The sequence below is a fragment of the Lissotriton vulgaris genome, chromosome 7, assembly GCF_964263255.1.
Source record: "Lissotriton vulgaris chromosome 7, aLisVul1.2, whole genome shotgun sequence".
Lineage (NCBI taxonomy): Eukaryota > Metazoa > Chordata > Amphibia > Caudata > Salamandridae > Lissotriton > Lissotriton vulgaris.
The window spans coordinates 1,115,344,522-1,115,368,297 of NC_141695.1; the positions used below are offsets into that span (position 1 = coordinate 1,115,344,522).

The 23,776-nt window shown below is 42.9% G+C and overlaps 1 protein-coding gene across 1 annotated transcript in view; it reads left to right on the top strand.

Annotated features, from left to right (window-relative positions):
• Positions 1-23,776, top strand: part of LOC147703006 (serine/threonine-protein kinase 32A-like) — a 717,281-nt gene that overhangs the window by 17,529 nt on the left and 675,976 nt on the right. The window contains exon 2 of the mRNA XM_086928864.1: positions 6,199-6,353. Coding sequence (XP_086784990.1) covers positions 6,302-6,353 — 52 coding nt within the window. The 5' untranslated portion in view covers positions 6,199-6,301. The remainder of the gene's footprint in view (positions 1-6,198; positions 6,354-23,776) is intronic.

Here is a 23,776-nt window from a genome sequence, read left to right on the forward strand (position 1 = left end):
TAACTCCAAGAATCAATGGACATCCAGGGCCTGAAAATAGGTTTGTTTGAATCAATTATATCCACTCACACCTACCAGGACAGACTTGAATTGAATTTTGGGCTCTCCATAGATCAGAACTGTGACCAAGACTACCCAACACAATATTACTTAGCATGCGAGTTGCCCCAATGGCTCTCATCTTTGGCCGATATCAATTCAGCTATTTATTTATTTATTTGCATGTTTGTATGGCGCTGTGAATCGACTCCCGGAGGAGTATCTCCGCGCCTTTGGCAGCAACTAAAGAACAGCAACTCGTCATAATTTAATTCAAAGCCCTAAACCAGCTAATAATTAAAGAGGAACGTTTTGAGTTTCTTCCTAAAAGGGAAATGTTCCCTGCATACTCTGATTTCCTTCGGGAGTTGGTTCCACAACTTAGGGCCGGCTACAGATAGGGCCCTACCCCCCTTTCTAGCCTTCATGGCCCTAGGAACACATAACAATTCCTGATCTCCTGATCTCAAGGATCTAGATGGGACATAAGGGATGAATTTTTCAGTGAGGTAGCCAGGACCCTTTCCCATAAGGCATTTATGGATGACACAACAGATCTTAAACATCACCCTCTGCCTTACCGGGAGCCAGTGCAGTTTGGCCAACAATGGTTTTGAGGGAGTACGAGGCGGGACGTTTAAAACTAGTCGTGCAGCAGTGTTTGCACAACTTGCAATCTAGCCAAGATACCCTCATTGGCACCCAGCAACAGACCATTGCAGTAGTCTAGCCTACTTAACACTAGTGACTGGACCAACGTTCTCCTGGTGAAATCCGGTAGCAGAGGGAATACTCTCCTGAGAAGACCAATAACATGAAAACATGAACCCACCACTTGATTAGTTTGTTGTGTTAGGGTGAGCTCATGATCCAGTTTCACTCCCAGATCTTTTACCACCGTTTTGGGCTCAGGGAGGGGACCAAGATCTTGGGGCCACCAGTCCGGAGTCCATAAACGTTTGGCCTCTCCGAAGAGCATAACCTCGGTCTTGGAGACGTTGCACTGCAGGAAGTTGGCTGCCATCCAGCGTGCCACCTCCTTCATCCCCCGGGCGAAGGAGTCACGCACCTCGGGAGTCATGATTTTAAAAGGGAAGAGGAGTTGGGTATCATCTGCGTATGATACTGGAATGAACCCGTGGGATCTCATGATGTTAGCTAGGGGTGCCACGTAGATATTAAATAACGTAGGGCTCAAACACGAGCCCTGTGGCACCCCCTTTGAGATCGCCACCACCTCTGATTGGTATGGTCCCAAAATGATTCTCTGGGTGCGTTTACTGAAGAAACTCCTTAGCCAGGCCAAAGCCTTGCCTTCCAGACCGATGTTAACTAGTCTGGAGGTCATGATGTCATGTGACACAGTGTCAAACGCCGCTGACAAATCCAGAAGCACCAGGACGACGGAGTAACCCTTGTCCTGTAGCATCTGAAGATTGTCAGCGACGGACAGCAAAGCTACCAGATGTTTGCAGAGTACAAGGAATAGATCACTAAAGTAAATCGTGTATATCCATCGCTGCCGTCAAGGTGGCTGTGGTTTATCGTCTCAAAGATAACAAACGTCACCCTAGCTCCACAAAAGCCCACTTCCCTACTGTAGAGCTGTCTATGCTCCGTGGTATGCCTCCATCACTCATACAGAAAGTATGCAGTCTTAAGGGTTTTATTCAAAGTCGTTTTATTCTTTGTGACTCATGCAACCACAGTAGATAAGAGTTGTCTACTTTTATCCAAGTCTTTTCGAAAATTGTTCTTCTGCTTTTTGCATTACAATGGTCAATTATGGACTATCAGGCAGTTTGCGCCTGCAAAAAGGGCATTTCCGATGCATCAAGGTTCAAGGCACTCGCAATTTGAGAGTTTGCAAATAATTGCGATTTCTCAAATTGCGATTGCATTTAAGGAATCGCAATTTGCACAAATTACCATGAAGTTGAACTTGATGGTAATTTGCAAAAACTTTGAAAAATGCACTAAAGTGGATTTTTCAAAGTTGTAGGTTACACACACACATGCTCTTGCGGCCTGTGTGTGCCCAAAATGTGTCACAGAGCAATTTCAGGGGTGCAACAGGGTGTCCTTAGGACACCCTTGCACCCTTGAAGTTGCATGCGCAATTTGCGAGTGCCTATTGGTACTCGCAAATTGCGCATGCAATCTCCCATTCATTCCTATGGCCTGTAGGCCCAGAGGAATGAATGGGAAGGCATTCCTTAATTGTGACTCGCAATTTGCGAGTCGCAATTAAGGAATGTTTAGGAATTGCTATTTTAATAGTGATTCCTACATGCAAAGGCTTTTGAGAGTCCTTAATTGCAATTCCTTAATAATCGCAATTAAGGACTCGCAAAAGCTTTTTTTGATGCATTTGCCTGTATGCATGTAGGAATCGCTAATAAAATAGTGATTCCTAAACATTCCTTAATTGCGACTGGCTTCCTATTCATTCTAATGGGCCTACAGGCCCATAGGAATGAATGGGAGATTGCATGTGCAATTTGCGAGTACCAATAGGTACTCGCAAATTGCGCATTCAATTTCATGGGTGCAAGGGTGTCCTAAGGACACCCTGTTGCACCCCTGAAATTGCTCTGTGCCACATGTTGCACACACACAGGCCCCAAGGGCGTGTGTGTGTGTGTAACCTCCAACTTTGAAAAATGCACTTTAGTGCATTTTTCACAGTTTTTGCTAATTACCATCAAGTTCAACTTCATGGTAATTTGCGCCCCCTAATAGCGAAATCGCTATTTTAAAGTGGTTCTTGCATTGCATTTAAGGAATCGCAAATTGCGATTCCTTAAATGCAATGGCAATTGAGAAATCACAATTATTTGTGAATTCTCAAATTGCAAGTGCCTTGAACCTTGATGCATCGGAAATGCCCTTTTTGCAGGCGCAAATGGCCGATTTTTGCGAATCGCAACGTTTGCGCACGCAAAAATGGATGATGCATGTGCCTGTATATGCCAATTATTTCTGCGTTGACCACTGCAACAAAACGTAGTTGGGGCTCCACCCAAAAACACAAACTAAACTTCAGAACTTCGGCCAGAACCCTCCATTTCATCTTGTTTTGATGCGGAATTACGCTGCAGAGAAATTTGTGTCCTTCTGCCAACCGACAGACCAACCCTCAATCCCAGGGGAGCACAATGCTAAGGCAAAATCCTCTCCATGTCACACCCAAAAACATAGGCTGTCGGTATCAGCTTCCCCCACTCCTCAGGTGACACAAACTATATCCAGAAGTAAACAGTTTCCAGTGTAGGCCTCTAGTTTGAGCCCCAGACCTCAGGTACGATTATGAGGAATTATTTTAGGTTACCTAATTTAATGTTAAGTTAATTGCATTTCTTTAGCACATTCCAACCATTTTCATGGTACAGAAGTGATTTCAAAATCTGGATACAATTCTGGGTTTCTTGTTGATCAGCGGTCAATGGTCCATGGTTATTGTGTTTGGGTGTGTTTCCTATTGTTTAGGTATGCGTCATCTTGAAAAGTAGCCGGCAAGGTATTTTGGTGTTCAGTTATGGAATCACACATCACTCGCATAATTCAACGTCTGCTGACTTTATCAAAAATGGTGTTTAGAGACTGCATTAGATAGGCTAAGAAGCACTTACCCATGGAGATGCCTGGTACACCCTATTTGTCAGAGTAATTTATATCTAAGTTAGATTCCTGTCGTTCCATGTCTAATTTTGTGCCAAACTACATAAGCCCTCATTCGGAGTGGTCACTTAATTCTAATGGGACTAGAATCGAATTTTCCCCACCAGTGAATTCACTGGTACTTCCATCTCCAGGGCTGGGAAAATGCGATCAATTTCCAAGGTGACTTGTAATGAGCTCTCTAGACCTATTATTCCTATATAAATATTGAAATTAATTTGCTGCTTTTAATTTCGCACCAGATTTTCCTTTTCTGATTTATTTGTTTACCAATGTTGTTGCGATAAATATAGTGCATTTCAGGATATGGGGAGTTTGTGGATTCCTGTTCCTTCCTTCTTCCTTCGTAGGACTGTGCCCCACCCCAAGCTTTCTCAAAAGTGTTTTGAAAGGCAGCATGAAATGTTCACACATCCTGAAAAACAGAACTGGCTGCCTGGTTTTGTGAAGCCCTTTCCCTCTGCATTTTATGTGAATTTCCTAACAGTCTGTATGCTGTTCTATTAGGTTTCTGTTTTGGCATTGACCACATTTGTGGACAGAAGTATTCAGAGACCTTTCAAAATGTATTTTTCGATTTCATGAAAGATTTGATAATGGTGCAATAAGGGAAAACAGCCATTACATTGCATGCGTTACAACGCACGTGATTACAACGCAATTGTTACAACGACTGTGTTGTCACATTGCAGTACATTACAATGCAAGTTGTTACATCAACTTGCTGTAGGGGGCGCGCTAACCTAAGGAATAGTATAATTTACTATTCCAACACCTTCCCTACTGTTGAGCAGACTGGAGTTGGAATAGTAAATGATACTATTCGTAAGTCCAGCACGCTCCCTACAGCAAGTCGATGTAACGACTTGCGTTGTAATGTTCTTTAATGTAATAACGTGGTTGTTGTAACGACTGCATTGTAACGATTGCGTTGTAAACACATGTGATGTAAGGTGCTACATTTGCAATGTCTGGATTATATTTTGTATCCAAGGTTCATTTAAGGGAATGCAATTTGTGCAGGAGAACTGTGAGACTGTCCTAGTGCTTTCCCATTTGCTCTACTGAAAATCATAAAACAGGATGCAAAAGCTCATATTATAGCATTAGAGCCTGCTGTAGGGGGCCCTACTGGCCATTAAAGGCTTGCTTCAGTATTAAAGGTCCGAGCCGAAGGCCTTTAACAAGGAAGTGGGCCTTTAATGGCCAGTAGAGCCCACAACGGAGGGCTGTAAGGCTTTTAGAACATTCCGCCCTAGAGGGTAAAATGTTCTAATTTGTAAAACAAAGGCTTCATGCAGCACAAGGGGGTTGAAATCCCCCTGGGCTCTGTGAGGCTTTTGTTCACAGCAAAAGCTGGGAACAAACATTGGAATGTTGATGTGAACAAACATTGGTATGTTGATGTGAACAAACATTGGAATGTTGATGTGAACAAACATTGGAATGTTGATGTGAACAAACATTGGAATATCGATGCTCTCAGATTCTATTGGCCATTAGAATTGTGGAGCACTCTATTGTTTTCAATGGAGAGCTCAAGATTCCAATGTTCTATTAAAAATGATACATTTATAAACATCTTTTCTCCCCTTGTGAAACTAGAATTAAAACTGCTATTGAATTTTAAAAGGAGGAAGATTTACATGTTTGGTCTGTAGCCTGTTGTAATAGCCCAGGGTTCTCCAGTGCCGGTCCTGGAGGGCTAGATCCATGCCAGATTTTCATGATATCTACATTAATCTAAATGAAGATATGCTAAAAATCTGTCATGCATCTGGCCCTCCAGGATCCACATTGGAGAACCCTGTTATAGACTAAGGAGCAAAATTTACAGATCATCTAAAGAAGCCAATATTACACAAAAATGTACTTTGTTTGCAATAGGTTATTAATAACACCTGGCTCATTAATGAAATGGAAACCCCTGCCACAAGATTTAAAGCATGTTATTTACTTGTCCACATATATCTAGATTTTGTACAGAGGTTAAGACACAGGTTAGTATGAAGTTTATTGTTAATATTCCTTATGCATTATCTGATATATTTCTAGGTAGTATTTCCCCTGACCGTGATATTTTACCTCCTACTGCCAAGTTAATAGATTTTTTGCTTGATGTGGGATTTCACCATATTACATCTAATTTGAATTTTTTTTATAAATGCTACTTTTAAGGCTTTGTGGTATGCAGATTGTTTTCATCATAGATTGGATTCAGCGTACATTAACATTATTGCTGTAGCCATTAAATTAAAGCAGGCAGGTGTGACTACCTTTAGCATCATTCCTTGACAAATCTAGCCTTTGTAGCAAATCTTTCGATATATCAGTTGGAAAGTTACAAAACATCCTTGATTATTTTTTCAAACTCATTCATATCATCATTCTATGATCATTAGTTTTCATGAGCACTGCTTCAAATATATCATATTATTAGTATGTACATATGTTATATTTAAATCTTTTTTTCCATAGGATGTGGCTTACGTAATTCTGCTGTGCAGGCATGAACATTTTTCAACTCATTATGGATTCTGGGAGAATGTAATAGCAGGACACAGACCGGCCGAATCAAACCATGGGAGCAAACAACTCCAGTAAAGTACCAGTGTTTGATGAAAATGAAGATGGTAAGCAACCATCATTATTTAATGAATATCTTCAAAATGGGAGGCAAGTTATGAAAAGCACAAATGTCTTGATTTTTTAAAAATGATTAAAAGTTAATTCAGTTTTGCTAAACATGGGAATAACAATGAAAAAATTAAATCAAACATTAAAAAATTAAGCATATTTCTGGGGGACTCTCAATTGACTGTTAATTTTGTCATGCCTAGCTTAAATGTAATCTAGAAAAGGCAGTTAATCATATAATACATTTTATAACAAAAAAATAATTAAAAACAATCTAATGACATTATTTTAATTGAGAAGCTTAAATATATGAAATATCAATCAAATCATATTAAGCTCATTTCCAAATCAGAAAACTCATGAGGATGTGTGTATTCAAAATGGAGCACAACACATCACAAGCGACAAACACCTACAAGTGGCAAACACCTACAATAAAAGACATACTTCCCGTTGATGTAAACTCATTCACCTGGTGTCCACTATCCAGGTACACTTAAAAATTATACAAGGCTTTAGAGCAGTGATACTCCCGTGGGCCACATGCGGCTCTCCTGACATTTACATGCGGCCCCCTAGTCAAGAGTAACGCTGGGCTAATTTTTATGTGACTCAGCACTCACATAAAAAAATATGTCAAATAAACCAGCAAGCACGTATTTAAAAGTTAATATAAAATTAAAGAAAGGAAGTAACTAGGGTGTCCTATACCACTTAACTTTAGGAACACCATCACTTATAAAAACATTTTGCAGTAAAAGTTATGATAAACTCTGGTAATAATTCATTAACACGCAGAACTGTTCACCTTAGTACATCAGATTATCGGTGCATTGAGAAGTTTTTTTTCCAAAGTGATAGTTTTCAAACATGCATTGAGAAACATGTATTCTTCCCTACACCCTGATAACAATGTCAATAGTGTACGAAGAGGCAAGTCAGTTGTCATGTGCACCTTTTGGGGGCTGAGGTTTCTAATATACAGGTACAACGTATAGTTTAATAAATCAAACGCTGGGGAAGTCTTTGAACAGCACACATCCTGAAGTCCTGGATTTAGCGGTCCTTATGTGTCAAAGAAGATAAAGGAGGGAAAATGAAATATAATAATTGCCTAGGTTCACACAGTTTGGTTAAGCTAAGAAGCCGGAAATAATCCCTAGTTTTGTTTTCACATTGTGCAATTCAGACACTGGATGTATACGCTTATCTTCCATTACACCCACCTTACCACAAACCCCATCCGCTACTTTGCTGGTATCAATGTGGCATATGGTCACTTCACAGACCAAATTTGTGGACCCTGGGAAAATGTTTGTGAGTACCCATGCTTTAAAGAAAACATCACTATAATCATTGATAATTATACATCTTTGTGCACATAGATGTATAATTACGTATTAATCCACACATACATTAAGACATAATTAATTGTCATTTGAAACCCATTAAAAATGCAATGTACACTCTCCAGGCTAGGGGATCCATTTTACGAGCTCAGTCATCTGGATCACAAGTTCTAATGGTCACAAGGATAAGAGAAGACGTGGGTTTTAAGAATTTTCCTGCGAGATGAGAGAACTGGCCTGCTTCTTTTTTGGATAGGGGACTTGCACGTTGGTTCACAGGCTTCAACTCAGAATTGTCAGTTTCCCATATTAATGCATGTGGAAATTGTGATCTTTAAAATAGAGGTCGAATCTAGGATGTATTGGGGTATTTGTTTTCTTTGCGTGCAAGGAGATGGGGACAAGGTCTAGGTGGTTCTATCCTCAAATCTGAAGAATAGTACTTCATTCTAGCTTTCACCAGGATGCAGTATGATGCTTTCATCCTTTGACTACTGGATTGCTTTTGATTCTTCAAAAAGGCCTTTGTAGTGGTATTCAGGACAACGGGAAAAATAGTAGTACATAGTCAAGACTACCACTGAATGGTGGGGGGGCTACATCAGCATTGTAGAGTTCTGGTGTGAGGTAGGTTAGCCTTTTATTCAACAGTCAACTTCAGAAGACTTAATTGGGGAGGTACATTCACAATGTAGTCCGGGTAGACATATGTTAACCATTATATTTAGAACAACAAATAGTTTATTTTGTTATCAATAGAAGCTGCATGGTAACAAACTGTAAGGTGGCAGGGGAAGAGGCACATGAGGACCAGCAAGCATAGGCTTGCTAAGTGCCAAAGTAGGCAGTCTGCTCTATTCTTTGACCTCTTTGCCCATTTGGAAAAGGAGAGAGTTGTTCACAAAATTGTTGATAGACAAGTGCACTAAAACACCAATATGAATGTGGAGCTGCCAAAGGAGTGGTCTAGATGAGAATAGAGGACACAATCTTGTAGAACATGGAACGTTATGAATAATGAAGCGAAGTAGTCTCACTGGATGGAATAGTATCTGTTTTAATGTATACTCCAATAGTATAAACACAAGATTGAAAACACAGGGTGGTGATGTTGACTGTACCAGAACTGAGGCAACAACTAGCCGTGCCACTGGAGAACCATATGTTTGATAACCTGTGACTTTTTACTTATTTGTGCTTGTTTAGAATTTTCTGGTCAACAAAGTACTTCCTGATACTTGCCATGAACCTATGGCCATCACTAAAGGGCCAATTACGAGTTTGGTGGTCTTCCTGTAGGACTGCCACCACTGCGCTCCCAGGAGAACCGCCAAACCTGAGGTGCACCCGCCTGCTGGATTCCAAGTTGAATCCAGGGTGAAAGGGCAGTGCGGCATCGATGTCACAGGTGTGGTCTGTTAGGCTCATAGGAGAACCGAAAAACCAGACTGACGCAGTAACAGCGCCTACTGCATGTTACTGCACGGTGCGGCATGCACCATGTCGTGCATGCTACAAAGTGCAGGAACAAAGGTGCAAATATAGGGGGCACAACATATTCCCCCACCATACACCTTCATGGGCAAATTTGCTTGAAGGCCCACTTAGGGCTCCCTTACATGCATGTTCACCACTCTTTTCATGGCATGCTCACCACCATGAAATGTGCGGTGGAAATGCATCTCGGAATATGCTCAGAATAGGCACCGCCAGCATATTCCTGCCCCTTTCCACAACGTCACCACAGCAGAATCCAGGATCCCAGTAGAGGTGGCGGTCCTATGGTGGTGTGAACTCCACACATGTAATACGGTAGGTGGACTCACAGGAGTGACGGTGGTCGGACCACCGCTATGAGTACAACATTCCCTGGACCGCCATACTTGTAATAACCCCCTAAATCTTCCTTCATTCCTTATTTGGATATTTTAGGTTCTCTGTCTGAATCAGTCACCTTTTACTTTGTTTTGTGTTTTCTATCTTCTTAAATAATCGCACAGACCTTTAACAGAACTCCCCATACTTTAAATTTGTTCTGAGAATTTCACCCATTCCTCTGACATTTTGAAAAGCTGTGACGTAAACATAACCTTTTAAACTTCCATGCATTCTTGCTTATCACAAACTTAAATCTTCAAAACACCAGTTTGGAGATTAATTTTGTCGGTTTCCCATTTTTGTACTCACTTTCTGAATCCACCTTGCGGTTCTACCTGATGTGGAGACAACTTGACCCTCATTACGAGTGACTTTCTAATACTGATGGGTTCAATAACAAGTGTCACCGACCCTATCGGAAATACGAGATCTGAGGTAACTCTGGTGATCATGGGCATTTTGCCCAGCCATTTTGGATTCTCTGTTGCTTCTTTCATTTCTACTGATCCTCCTACCAAGCATTTGATGCTTTCTCTCCTGTTACTGGCTTAGGACTAGAATGACTGGTATAAGCCTTCTGCTCCAACATTCCAATGTTTGTCTTCCTGTTTCTCCCTTTTTAGGTCAAGCTGGTGTAAGCAGCGCGAAGTGCTGCTGTCCAGCAAAAAGACCTATTGTTATCCACTTGCTGGGAATGTGGGACAGCGGATGGGCACGCGCAGTGCCGTCAGCGATTTCATCACGATTACACGCACGTACAGCTGCACCCAAGCACGCGCACACACCCCCCACTCCCCCCCACTCACTGGGCTCTTTTCTCGCTGCGCTGCTTAGGCTCCATCACTCCGTCGCATCACCGGATTTCTCTCCTCTCCTCCTTATTTGGAATGCTCCTTCCCTTTTCCTGGAACGTCGCGACCCTGTCCATGGGATGTTCTGGGAGTTGGAGGACCTTCCTCGCTTGCACCGTTATGCCTTGCCTGCTCTCTCCCGGGAACCCCAGCACTCCCGGAATCCCTGCTTTCTTCTGGGCTCTCCACTACCCACACCCCTCTGCCTTCAAGGTGCCGCGCTCCGGACGAGCTACGTCACCGCGAGCCTGGCACAGAGGCGGGGCATCTCCCGGACCCTCGCAGGCTCCAAGGAACTTTCCTGCCTATCAAAGCAGAGCCCGCCTCTCTCGTCTGCGTTCCAGGCCTCGCTCTTAACATATGCACGCCTTCTTGTTGATATTTAAGTTTTGTTTCGACCTGTGCAGCGCTTCAAACCAAGCCAGCCTTCAAGCGACCTTGCTATCTCCATGGATGTATTATAATGTGCCAAGCTGGCCTGTGAGTTTTCAGGATTTTCTCACATCAAAAAACATAGTTGCGCGACAGACAGACAACCCATTTACTCAAAATGGCCATAAACATTGTCTAAGAGGGGAACATATTTTATTTTCATGCTAGCGCTGGCAGGGCACTTATTGCTTAGTCGGCTATGGTTTCTATCTTGTGGCCGAGAACTCACGGAGGCTGAAAAGAACAACTGCGCCATTACCGGGTTGGCTGCCTCCGAAAATTAATAAAATGAACTAATGGGCGGTCAGCTTAGTGCTACGCCTCATTAATGTTTGTGCGGTGACCAACCGCGACAGTTCATCGTTAAGTTACTGCCCGAGGGCTGTGTCGCCAAACGGCAGGATTAACCTGACATTTTCTGGGTTTTAGTCACACCAGGCAATGGGGCAGGGGGAGGGGGTATGATGTATAGTAGGGAGGGGAGTAAAAGAAGGGCTTGGGAAAAGGACTAGTAGGAAAGAGCGTTCAGTGCTGTGAACAGTGAAGGAACTAGCATGCTCTCTACAAACGCTGTCTGGGCGGTGGAGTTTTAGCTGTAGATTTACCGCAGTTTTGGCGTGGGGTCTGTGAGGTGAAAGTTCCGAGTGCTGAATTATGTTGACGCGGAACCCACAGGGTTCCTGAGGGTTCAAGAATGACCATTGTCACCTTCAGACACGGCAAGGCCCCTCCTGTTAGGCAAGACTGAAAGCAGGCTTACAGACAGCATCTGAATGCAGAGAGGTTTAATCCCAGATGAAAAACAGCACAAGCATGCACCTCACCCTCACCCCCTCACCCTCACACCCGCTCACCCTCACACCCCCTCACCCTCTCACACCCCCACACCCCCTCACTCCCACACTCCCTCACCCTCACACCCTCACACACACCCTCACCCCCCTCACCGTCACACCCCCTCACACTCCCTCACACACTCACACCCCTCACCCTCCCACCTCTTCACCCTCACACCCCCTCACCCTCACACACCCCCTCACTCATCCTCACCCACCCTCTCACCCTCACACACCCTCTCACCCTCACACACCCTCTCACCTTCACACACCCTCTCACCCCCATCCTCACGCTCACACACCCTCACTCTCAAATAAACAAAACATCACACCCCCTCACCCTCACACACCCCCTCACCTTCACATCCCCTCACCCTCACCCCCTCACACCCGTCACCCTCACACCCCCTCACCCTCACACACCATTTACCCTCACACCCCCTCACCCTCACTCACCCTCACACCCCCTCACCGTCACCCCCTCACCCTCACACACCCTCATACACCCTCACTCCCCTTCACCCTCACACACCCTCACACCCCCTCTCAGACCCTCACGCTCACACCCCCTCACCCTCACACACTCTCACGCCCTCTCACCCTCACACACCCTCACTCACCCTCACACACCCTCACACCCCCTCATAACAAAGCATAGCATAGCATAGCAAAACATAGCACAACAAAACATAGCATAGCGAAACAAAGCATAGCATAATACAACACAAAAAAACAGCATAGCATAACAAAACATAGCATAGCATAACAAAGCATAGCATAGCAAAACACGACAAAACATAGTATAGCATAACAAAACATAGCATAGCATAACAAAACATAGCATAGCATAACAAAGCATAGCATAACAACACATATCATAGCAAATCAAAGCATAGGATAGCAAAACATAGCATAGCAAAACAAAACATAGGATAGCAAAACGAAACCTAGCATAGCATACAGCATCACTCAGCACCCCCACAACATTACTCAGGGGCACCACAACATCACTATGCGCTACCACAGCATCACTAAACGCCACTACATCACTTGTTCACCACCACAACATCACTCAGCGCCACCACAGTATCAATCTGTGCAACCATTCAACAACAACTGGTTCAAATATGTTCTCTCAATGTTTCAAGCTTTATCACAAATGTAACAAAAAGATGTTAATATTTCACTTCTGTTCTTGGATTTTCGTCACAATAAAATACACTGAACATAATCTTCACAACAGTTATTTACAAAAGTTTAAGCTATATATAAATTATAAATATATAAATTACAATAACTTTTATTTAAGTATTAATTATTTTAAAAAATTACAAGCCATTGTAATTTGTAATATCAATACATGTAAGTCACGTAAATACAATACATATTGCATTACAAATGCTATAGGTGTCACATTTGCGAAAGTTATGACTATTGGCATTGTAAATGACAAAGCTATTTATTTTGCTATTTTCAAAAACAAAACATAAATAAAAAAAGTATAATTTACAATACCAATACCTCAAACTTTCCTAATGTGAGACCTATTGCATTGCAAATGCTTGTTAATTTAGAGCATTCTATCCCAAGTAGGTGGAATGGTCTTATAGCCTTATTGTTCATCTGCTTATAACATCAGGTTAAGGACCTTTAACAGCAAGTACAGTGGGCTACAAGACTATATTTATTTACTTTTAAAAACCCACTTCATTGATGCATGTGATCCCCTGACCGCTTCCCTGTTTCACTTCTTCTTTACACGTCAACATAGTTTGAACATATTTTCTCTACTCCGTTGTATTCTTTTCAGTTAATTCATAGTCATTTATCTGTTGCATTGTTTGACATCCGTCAACAGAAAGTATTTTGCTCACAGTTGCTCATCTTATGCTTCAAATATCTCACCAACATATCTCTTATATTCTTAACTTTGGAATTCTCTCAGTTTTTGACATTTGATTATGGCACAAACAAGAACAACAAAGATCATTTATCTATACTATTTAACTACTCCACACATATATGTTATGATTCCTAAGAAGTATATGTCAAATATATCCAAAATTAATACTAGAATAAGGTCATGTGATAGGAAAGAAACACAGATACCTTCACCCATCATAAACAATAAATATCCATAGAATGAGAAAGAATTAAGGCTGTGTAACTATCTTGACCCCCAAGTTTTATTTCTTATCGTAAGTCACACCCAATTCCTTGTCTCTCAATACATGCATACATAAAATGGTTACTCTTACCACCCGAGTAGTGTTGTGAAGGAATCATATATATCCATATATGGCTTCTGTACCATGTGATATTAAGGGGGTCATTAGCATGGCGGGCAGACTTCCTCCACCCGCCACACCCCTGGGAAATGGGATCGCCAGCAATGCATGCGGTGGTCCTGCACATCCCATTTGGATGCGCCCGCCACACTGGCGGGGACCAACCCCCCATTTCTAACATTCCGCGGGTAGTGCTGAAAGCACCACCCGCCGCAATGCCAGAAATGCAAGTTGTGCATTTGACAGTACAACGTGACAGGCACCGCGTGATGCCTGCCACGTTGTAATGTCAAATACAGGGGGTACCATAGGTACCCCCTGTGTGCACCCCCCACCCCCAGGATCCCTGGGGGCCCGTTACAGGCCCCCAATGCTGAGAACCGCATGCCTTTCCGTGGCAGCATGTCCCGGCATGTATGCTAATATGGATGGCGGTGTCTACCAGATACTGCCCCCATATTAACAGCTTTTCCGCCTGGTCGACTCTTCGACCGGGCGGAAAACCGTCCGCCGATGTCCCCCCCCCCATGGTAATGTGGAGAGGTAATTTACATGCGGGTGGGGGATTATGTCGGGTGGATCGCCACCGCCATGCAGGCGGTGGCGATCCACCCAACATACTAATGGGCCCCTTAGTGTTGAGGTGAAAGTGGGCGGAAGACACAAGACAAACTGACTTGAGGTGAGGAAGTATAATGTTATAAACACTGATCACGGGATGAGAGAATTCTGTAAGTGGGTACTTAGCCTTAATTCTGTATGTGGGTACCTACCCACATATGTCAATGTTGTTATTATTTGGTTTCAACACTCCAATATGGCGGCAGTGCTAGGCTATTGCATCATGTGACACCTAATACTGATGCGAAAGTAGGTGGAGGACATAGCACGCATGCCGTGATCTGAGGATGCAGACCGCAAGCCATAATCCTCGATATCTGGGCACGGTTGAATGAGCGTGGTGTTATAGTACCAGTCACAATGAGGAAGAAATCTATTAGCGGGTATATTTATTTATTTTTTCCGCTCACTTTGTTATTTGCGCTGATGAGGATATGATATATGCGGAGCTATTGATGGATGGCTTGTTGTTTTGAAAGGGATGGGCTTGTATTTGTGGACTTCCTTTGGGATGGTGTGGTTTATGTAGTCTCGCTTTGGCAAAGCTACATTTAGGATTATGGTTATATCTGAATTTTCCCAAGTTACTATATTTTAATTTTCAAATATGGTAATATGATATATGTGAGAAATATGCGATTTGAGCAATTTTGTGTGGACTCCTTAATACTGTTGTCCAAGGCATATGTAGAATTTAGTTATTATATGCAGGAAATGAATCCTGAGATTTGAGATGTCATAATGTCTTAAAGGCTCTAATTTGTTCAGATTGGCAAATGTCCTTCTCTCTTTTCAGAGATTATCAAGTTAATAAAAATTGATGCCTATGGGGAAATGGATTTTTTGATTTTTCAGTTAAGTCTTAATATCCCCTGCGCAACAGCTGGGAAACCATGGGACTTCGGATCCATTACATTTACTATACCCACTCTAGTCTGTGTAACAGTAGGGAACGCATTGGACTGTGCAGGAGTTACATTCACTATTCCCACTCCAGCCTGTGCAATAGTAGGGAAAGCATTGCACTTTGGAAGGGTAAGGTTTAAATTTCCCACTCTAGTCTGTGCAACGAAACATTGGGCTTCAGAGGGGTAAAATTTACTATTAACAGTCCAGTCAGTGCTACAGTACGGAAAGTGTTGGACTTTGGAGGGGTATTCCCACTCCAGTCTAAGAAACACTAGGTTAACTACTTCACTTCAAACACAATACATACATGAATAATCCTATTAAGTTAAATAAAAAACAAACCTCTAAATATAATCATTATTACTTAGCATACTTTTTTAATAAAAATAAAAAATAACAATTATCTAATTTATAAACAATGTAATAATTCATTTTCAAGTAACAAAAAATGCTTATTTAATTATCAAGTAATTTACTTTCTACCATATACCTCTACAAACCTAGCAACCCACACCTAAAATATAATGAAAATAAATAAGTATAATACAATTTACATAATTGATCAACAGGTACATAATTAATGAACAATTAATAGTAAATGGTTATTTAATTAAACCTTAATTAACTTCCCACCCTACGAACCCAGCAACCCACACCTAAAATATAAATAAAATATATAAATATTACACAATTTACATAATTATTAATCAATTAAATATTTAATTATACATTAATAATAACTACTTTTAATTATTATTTAACTAACTTCTCACCATGTACCCCTACACACTCAGCAGCCCGCCCCTAAAATATAGCTATAAAATATGATTAGTACACAATTTGTATGATTTCTAATCAATTAAATAAGTCATAATAAATTATAAATTGTTGATTAATTATTGTCTAACAACCCACCCTATACCCCTACAAACGTATCAACCCACAGCTAAAATATAGGCATAATAAATCAATATTTACTAAAATACATAATAAATATCAATCACAAACTTACTTTAAAAGTATTAATTAATTAATAATTAATTATTACTTAATTAACTTCCTACCCTATCCCAACAAACTGCGACGACACTAAGGGGTCGATTCCGATTCAGGAAACTAATCCGTACGACGAATCGTATTCGTAGCCGTTTTTATACGAATCGTACAAATCTGTCCGAATCACGTAGTACGATCCAAAGGAAAAGAATCCGTACGAAAAGCAAGGGAGAATCCGTACGAAAGGGTCCCTCATGGTGAACCGTACGAATCGTAAACTTGCTGTACGACCCGACAAGTACGATCCGGACCAGGGAACGAGAACGCGATTCGTACAGAAAACGTTGTATGAGCAATTCGTATGGAGAGCCACACAATCACATACGCACCGTACCCCTGCAATCATGGGGGTACGCACCATATCCCTATGCTCTGTACCCCTACGCACCGTACCCTGATGCATCATACCCCTAAGCACCGTACACCCATGCACTGTACACCCATGCACCGTACCCCGATGCACCGTACCCCTACGCACCGTACCCCTGCAATCATGGGGTGCACTCGCATACCTGGGGGGGGTCAGTTTTGCACGTGGTTTGAGTCTAAATATGCTTTTACGGATGTTTTAAACTCCTGTAGAAAAAGAGTTGTACGGAGTGTTGTCGTAACGAATTGTACTTGCTGGTTCGTGAAAAGCTGCTTCAATCCGTACGGACGTCGCGTACTGCGTGTTCCGAATGCGATTTGTACGTATGTTTAAGTCGCATGGTCTTTCGTACGATTCGTACGGAGATCTGATTTGGGTTCAGATCGTACTTCATCGTACGTACGTGGACGTTGAAGGTGTACTATCCGTATGGGAAAAATGCTCTGTACGGCAATTCGTAGGGGATTTTACGGAATCGACCCCTATATGTTACTGTTAACAATTAAATGACAAATTTGAAATCACTTAAAATGATATACTATATTTAAAAAAAGAATAACAAATATACAAAACATATATAAAATTAACATACAAACAAAAACACTTTAAATTAATTAACAATATTGCTTACATTAAGAAACAATATTCTTGTCAACGATATTTCTGCATCATGATATTTTTGCATCACAAAATGGCTGTTATTTTATTCATCAAGTCTTGTGATCTGGAGTGGTTCTTGTCAAAAGAAAAAGAAAAAGAAAAAACATTCAAGACTGTATAATATACATCAGGCAAAAGTGCACAGGATACAGCTAGAAGAGAGAGCTGCTAGAAGAGAAGCTTATTGTTAAGGGGCATGAACCCGTAGCACGTTTGGTGGTGCTTTGCTATTTTGTTGATATGTATGTTGTTTGTTCTAAGTACGATTCCACTGTTGATCAGTGCACAGTGATTTAACGCTATATTATTGGCACTGCTTGTGTAACAGAGACATGTCCCCAAGATGTGTATGGGCATATGCATTCTTTCAATTACCATTCTGAGGCACATGAGGAGTCTGATATATCAAATCATTTTACCTTTTCTTTGTCTGTAGGTAAATGTGTTGCTGTAGATGGGCCATGATCACAAATAGTTTGAGGAGAGGTGCGTCCTTATGGTCTGGATTGAGAGTGTTTTTGTTCATGGCTGGCATACCTAAGCAAGCAATAGTTGAGTTGATACATATTTCTATTTTGAATACTGTTCTAATGAGCTAAGATGTCTTGGTCTGAAAAGGGGAGTTGTTTTGCATTTTAGGTTGGGATTGGTAGGTCACTTTTCTCCTCTACAATGGCACACACAGTCAGTAGGCATGAAGAGGATCCTGTACTCAGACATAAAGCTAATCTGTTCAAAAGCAGGCTACTTAGAGATCTGCTCACTAAACATGAAATAGTTGCCCAGATTGATAAATATTTTAAACACAATGAGGGAGGATAGATCCCCATCCCTAGGGTATGGGATCCATTTGAAGCAGTTATCGGGGCAATATAATAGCAATTTCCGTGGATTGTAAGTGGCATCCCTAACTAGAAGTACAGAAACTTGGAAAAAAATTCAAGAGCTGAAACAAACACTGCTTCAGTTGCGATCCCGCCAAACTACTCGGGCGCTAGCAGCGGCCAGAGGGCAATTGGGCAGCATTATACTAGCAAACAGGAACTCTCCCTACTCCACCTCAGGAACCAAGAGTACGTAACAGGAGACGAAGTGGGTATTCCCATAGTCCGACTTTTGAGAGGCAAAGGGGAAAAAGAATATACATGGGAGATGATTTCAGCCTCTCGGTCTGGATAGTAGAGGACGAAGACAAAATTAAGGAAATCTGTACTTTCTATGAAAACCTCTATAGAGGAACCCCTCCCCCCCCACACGGCAGACAAAGAGGACTTCCTAGACAGAATACAGCTGTCCACCCTTACAGATGCCCAATGAAATCATTGGAGGGTCCAATCCTCCCTGAGGAGGTCTGGCTAGAGAGTAAGTCCCTCAAACCCAATCAGACCCCGGGCCACAATTGCCTTATGGCTCAATTCAATAAAAAACATTCTCTTCTAATTTGATTCTGGAACTCGTGGCTTTATTTAACCAATGTGCCGAGCAAAAGCCATAACCCACACAAAGTGAGAGGAAGTAGTGACAGTTATCCCAAAAACGAATAAAGATAGTAAGCATTGTGCCTCAGATTTGCTGATAGCCCTATTGAATATTGATGCCAAGCTCTATACAAAAATCCTGGTGACTTGCCTAAATTAGGTTCTTCATATACTGATACCTCCCGATCAGAGTGGTTTCATTCAGGGACGCCAGACGCATGACAACATACGAACTTTCATCCACCTAATGGAGAAGGCCTCTCTCAAGCACTTACTGGTGATATGATTGTCACTGGATGCGCAGGACGCTTTAGACAGGGTTGGCTGGATGTTCATATGGCTCACTCTTCCGAGATTGGAACTGGGACCCTCATTCCTCCATATGCTATTCTCCAATTATGCCAACCCAGTGTCTAGGGTAACTTTGAATAGATAGCTATCATGGCCATTCTAGCTAACGAGACGCACCATACAGGGATGTCCCTTGTCAACATTGGCATGCCTAATTCGACAGACAGATGCAGTAACAGGACTCACAATCCCAGACACCTCAATCCCAGCGGTGGTGAATCTTCTAAAGACCTTCAAGTCTGTATACGGCTATAAGATCAACTATGATCAATGTGAAATGCTCAGTTTGACCCTTGCAACTGAAGAGGCAAAAAGATTCCTGACCAGTTTTCAATCCGGTGAGTCAAATCCTCAAACAAATATTTGAGAGTCTACCTCACCCACACTGCAGGGGATATCTATGCCATCAACACCCACCTCTGGTCACTGCCAACTATAAAGACCTCCAGACTTGGGGAAATCTGATACTCTCTTAGTTCGGTTGCATGAGCACAGTTAAAAAGAACATACTGCCATGCCTCCTGTATGTTTTCCAGGCCCTTCCATTATGGCTAGATTCCCTCTATGTATCCACACAGAGGGCCAGAGGAGGTTCAACGACCAGCAGGGGAAGGCTCCCCTACAATGAAATAATAGCTCAGAAAGGCCACCCTGGGTCAAGACAAAGGACCAAAAAGTAATAGGAGTTCGGGTTAGACTGTTCCCATGAGGCACAGGGTCAGACTGATTTGCATATGGTAATGTCTGAACTGGGGTGGCGGAGTGAGCTAAAGAATGATGATGGATTAGACCCAGATCAGTTGACTGACTGGGGGTGAGTGCTTGCAATGTTCAACACTCCGTCCATCATCCCCATTGGTTTTGCTTTGTTCACCCTAAGCTGGCAGGGTATGCCCAGACGTGGGTCCCTTGCTCACTTTGCCACTAGATTCAAGCTAGCCTGGCTGATAACGGCTGATTAGCCAGAAACTGGTCCTAGGATGCTTGTTCCCGGTCCATGGAAGACATGGCTTGGCAGTTCGGGCTGGACTGTTCCCATTAAGCACAGGGTCAGACTGATTTGCATATGGCCATATCTGAACTGAGGTGGCGGAGTGAGTTAAAGAATGATGATGGATTAAACCCAGATCAGTTGACTGGAGGTGAGTGCTTGCAGTGTTCAACACTCTGTCCATCATCCCCTTGGGTATTGCTTTGTTCGCCCTAAGTTGGCAGGGTATGCCCAGACGTGGGTCCCTTGCTCACTTTGCCACTGGATTCGAGCTAGCCTGGCTGATGACGGCTGATTAGCCAGAAACCAGTCTCAGGATGCTTGTTTCCGGTCCAGGGAAGACATGGCTTGGCAGTTCGGGCTGGACTGTTCCCATGAGGCACAGGGTCAGACTGATTTGCATATGGCCATGTCTGAACTGGGGTAGCGGAGTGAGCTACAGAATGATGATGGATTAAACCCAGATCAGTTGACTGGGGGTGAGTACTTGCAATGTTCAACACTCCGTCCATCATCCCCTTTGGTTTTGCTTTGTTCGCCCTAAGTTGGCAGGGTATGCCCAGATGTGGGTCCCTTGCTCACTTTGCCACTGGATTCAAGCTAGCTTGGCTGATTAGCCAGAAACCGGTCCCAGGATGTTTGTTTCCGGTCCAGGGAAGACATTGCTTGGCAGTTCGAGCTGGACTGTTCCCATGAGGCACAGGGTCAGACTGATTTGCATATGGCCATGTCTGAACTGGGGTGGCGGAGTGAGCTAACGAATGATGATGGATTAAACCCAAATCAGTTGACTGGGGGTGAGTGCTTGCAATGTTCAACACTACGTCCATCATCCCCTTTTGTTTTGCTTTGTTCACCCTAAATTGACCAGGGTATGCCCAGACGTGGGTCCCTTGCTCACTTTGCCACTGGATTCAAGCTAGCCTGGCTGATGACGGCTGATTAGCCAGAAACTGGTCCAAGGATGCTTGTTTCCGGTCCAGGGAAGACATGGCTTGGCAGTTCGGGCTGGACTGTTCCCATGAGCCACAGGGTCAGACTGATTTGCATATAGCCATGTCTGAACTGGGGTGGCAGAGTGAGCTAAAGAATGATGATGGATTAAAGCCAGATCAGTTGACTGGGGGTGAGTGCTTGCAATGTTCAACACTCCGTTCATCATCCCCTTTGATTTTGCACAAAGGCTTGAGGTGGGGCCAGGGCGATGATAGGCTAGAGGGGGAGTCGGGGGCTCTACCTACACTGTGCATGGACGGCCGGACAAAAGACACATGCACAATGACATATTCTCAAACACCGGTGACATTGCTGGGGTTGGAGAGAGTAGGCACAGACTTCCTTTCTGTCCTGGAGCGCACATTATCGGTGCTTAGGCCAGTCCGGAAACTGCTCTCATGCCTGAGAGCAGCTTCAGGATTGGCCCCAGGGCAGGCTTGGAGCCTGTGCCTGCGTGCAGCGGTGGAGAGCCTCTTTTAGCCAATACAAGACACTCCTGCCCGCATCAGATATTTACCGAGCCGGAGACGTGAAAAACAGAGATCGAAAAAATGAAGGAAGAGAAAGACTGCAAAAGTGTTGCTAAAGGAGATACTAGGAACCTGCAAGGCTGAGTTAAAGAGGGAGGGAGTGTCTGCTAGTGAATTAATGTGGCCTGAGGTGTACTAAATACTAATCACCCTTGGTATTCGGCACACCAACATTTAATTGCAACGGCCTCGGACTTCGGAGCAGGACTTTTGACTCCAACACTCATTTTATATAAATTAAGCACTAATTCCAGCACTTCTTTCATTTGAAAGGGAGAGCATCAGCATTTCTCAGCAGGGGTGCAATACTTTCCATGGGATAGAATCAGCACTTCTCAGTACCAGGCAGGTACTGCGGAATAGTTGCACTCAGCTCTTCAGTATTTCAGTTTCTGGCACTGGTGTCAAGACAGGAGGGGCAGTGTGGGCTCATGAACATTTCTCTATTTATTAGCCATTTTTAATGTGCTCGGTCAGCTGAAAAAAACTCTTCAGAGCACAGACTGACTGGTACTAGGATGGCGTGGCTGACGGGATGGCAGGTTACATTATAAGCGGTCCGAGGAAAGCAGACCTCTGACTCCTTCCTGTTGTTTGAGGAATCTTAGCATAAACTGGAGCCTTGCTGCTCTAGCACCTGCCTCTGCCATGGAAGGCTTCTTGTAGAATAGGGAAATGTTACTGTCTTGTGGTGGGTCGCATGTGCTCTCTGGGGGTGGTGGGGTCCTTACTCATCTTTGCAATGTATTGTCTGGGTATTAAATGTGGTACTCCCACTTGCCTGTTTTACTTCTGGAACCTCGAACAAACTAGCCTCCTTAATTTTGTCAGCACAATGGAGGCGACTATCAGCGTAGCGCTGGTGCCTTCAGAAAGCTACAGACTTAGCCACACCCATTATATATACCTTTATTACACGACTCATGGAGCTTTTTAGTATATCAAATGTTTAATTACAATTTTATATAATAAACTTTCATTTACCCATCTTTCTTTTCCTCACATTTTTCTCTCTCTCCTTGCTGGCCTCATTTCTTTTCGCCTATTCCTTCTCTTTCTTTCAAGATGGCACCTATTATTTATTGGAATAACGACTATCTTATCTTATCTTATGCGGAATTTATTAAGCGCGCGGTCACCCAAGGGTTTCATGGCACTATGGGTGAGTTCTCGACAGCCCCACAAATCTGCAGGCAGTCCTGAAAAGCAGATACTTGTTTCTTCAACAAATTCAAAACCCTCCATTTTTGCTCATGACAGACACCGTCTTCCAGGAAGGAGCTCTGTTTTACATTCACCTTTTTCTCATCAATCCACCTTCTAGTACAGGAGAGGAAGAGGAGGGGCTTTTAGACAAAAATGGGAACGGTTCTTGATATATTCTGTTTAGATATTCCCAGGGTGTCTCTCTCCGGAAAGCAGAATCATTTCAGTTGAAATGGGGGCTGGTTTCACGCTACTCCTGTAAACCAGTGATCTTTTTGCTTGGCGAGCATCTCTTTACAGTCTGCCGTGTTATGATTTCACATTTCCCTTCCGGTAATGTTAAAATGCACAGGGGTAACTTCCAGGTAGATAATGAACGTGGCCCTTTTGTACGCTGTCACCAACGCGTTCCAGAGCGCCCTGGGGACTGGCTAGGCAGTGATTTGAAGTGTCAGATTTTCCATCATAAACATGTTTTTGTTTACTGTCTAACGATGAAAGTGTCATTACGAAACATGTGTCATTTTGATAGCAGACTACCATGGAGTTTGCAGGAGTGTTTTAAGAGAGGGAGATGAATGGAAACGCACCCCTTCTTATAAATCAGACTTCATTTC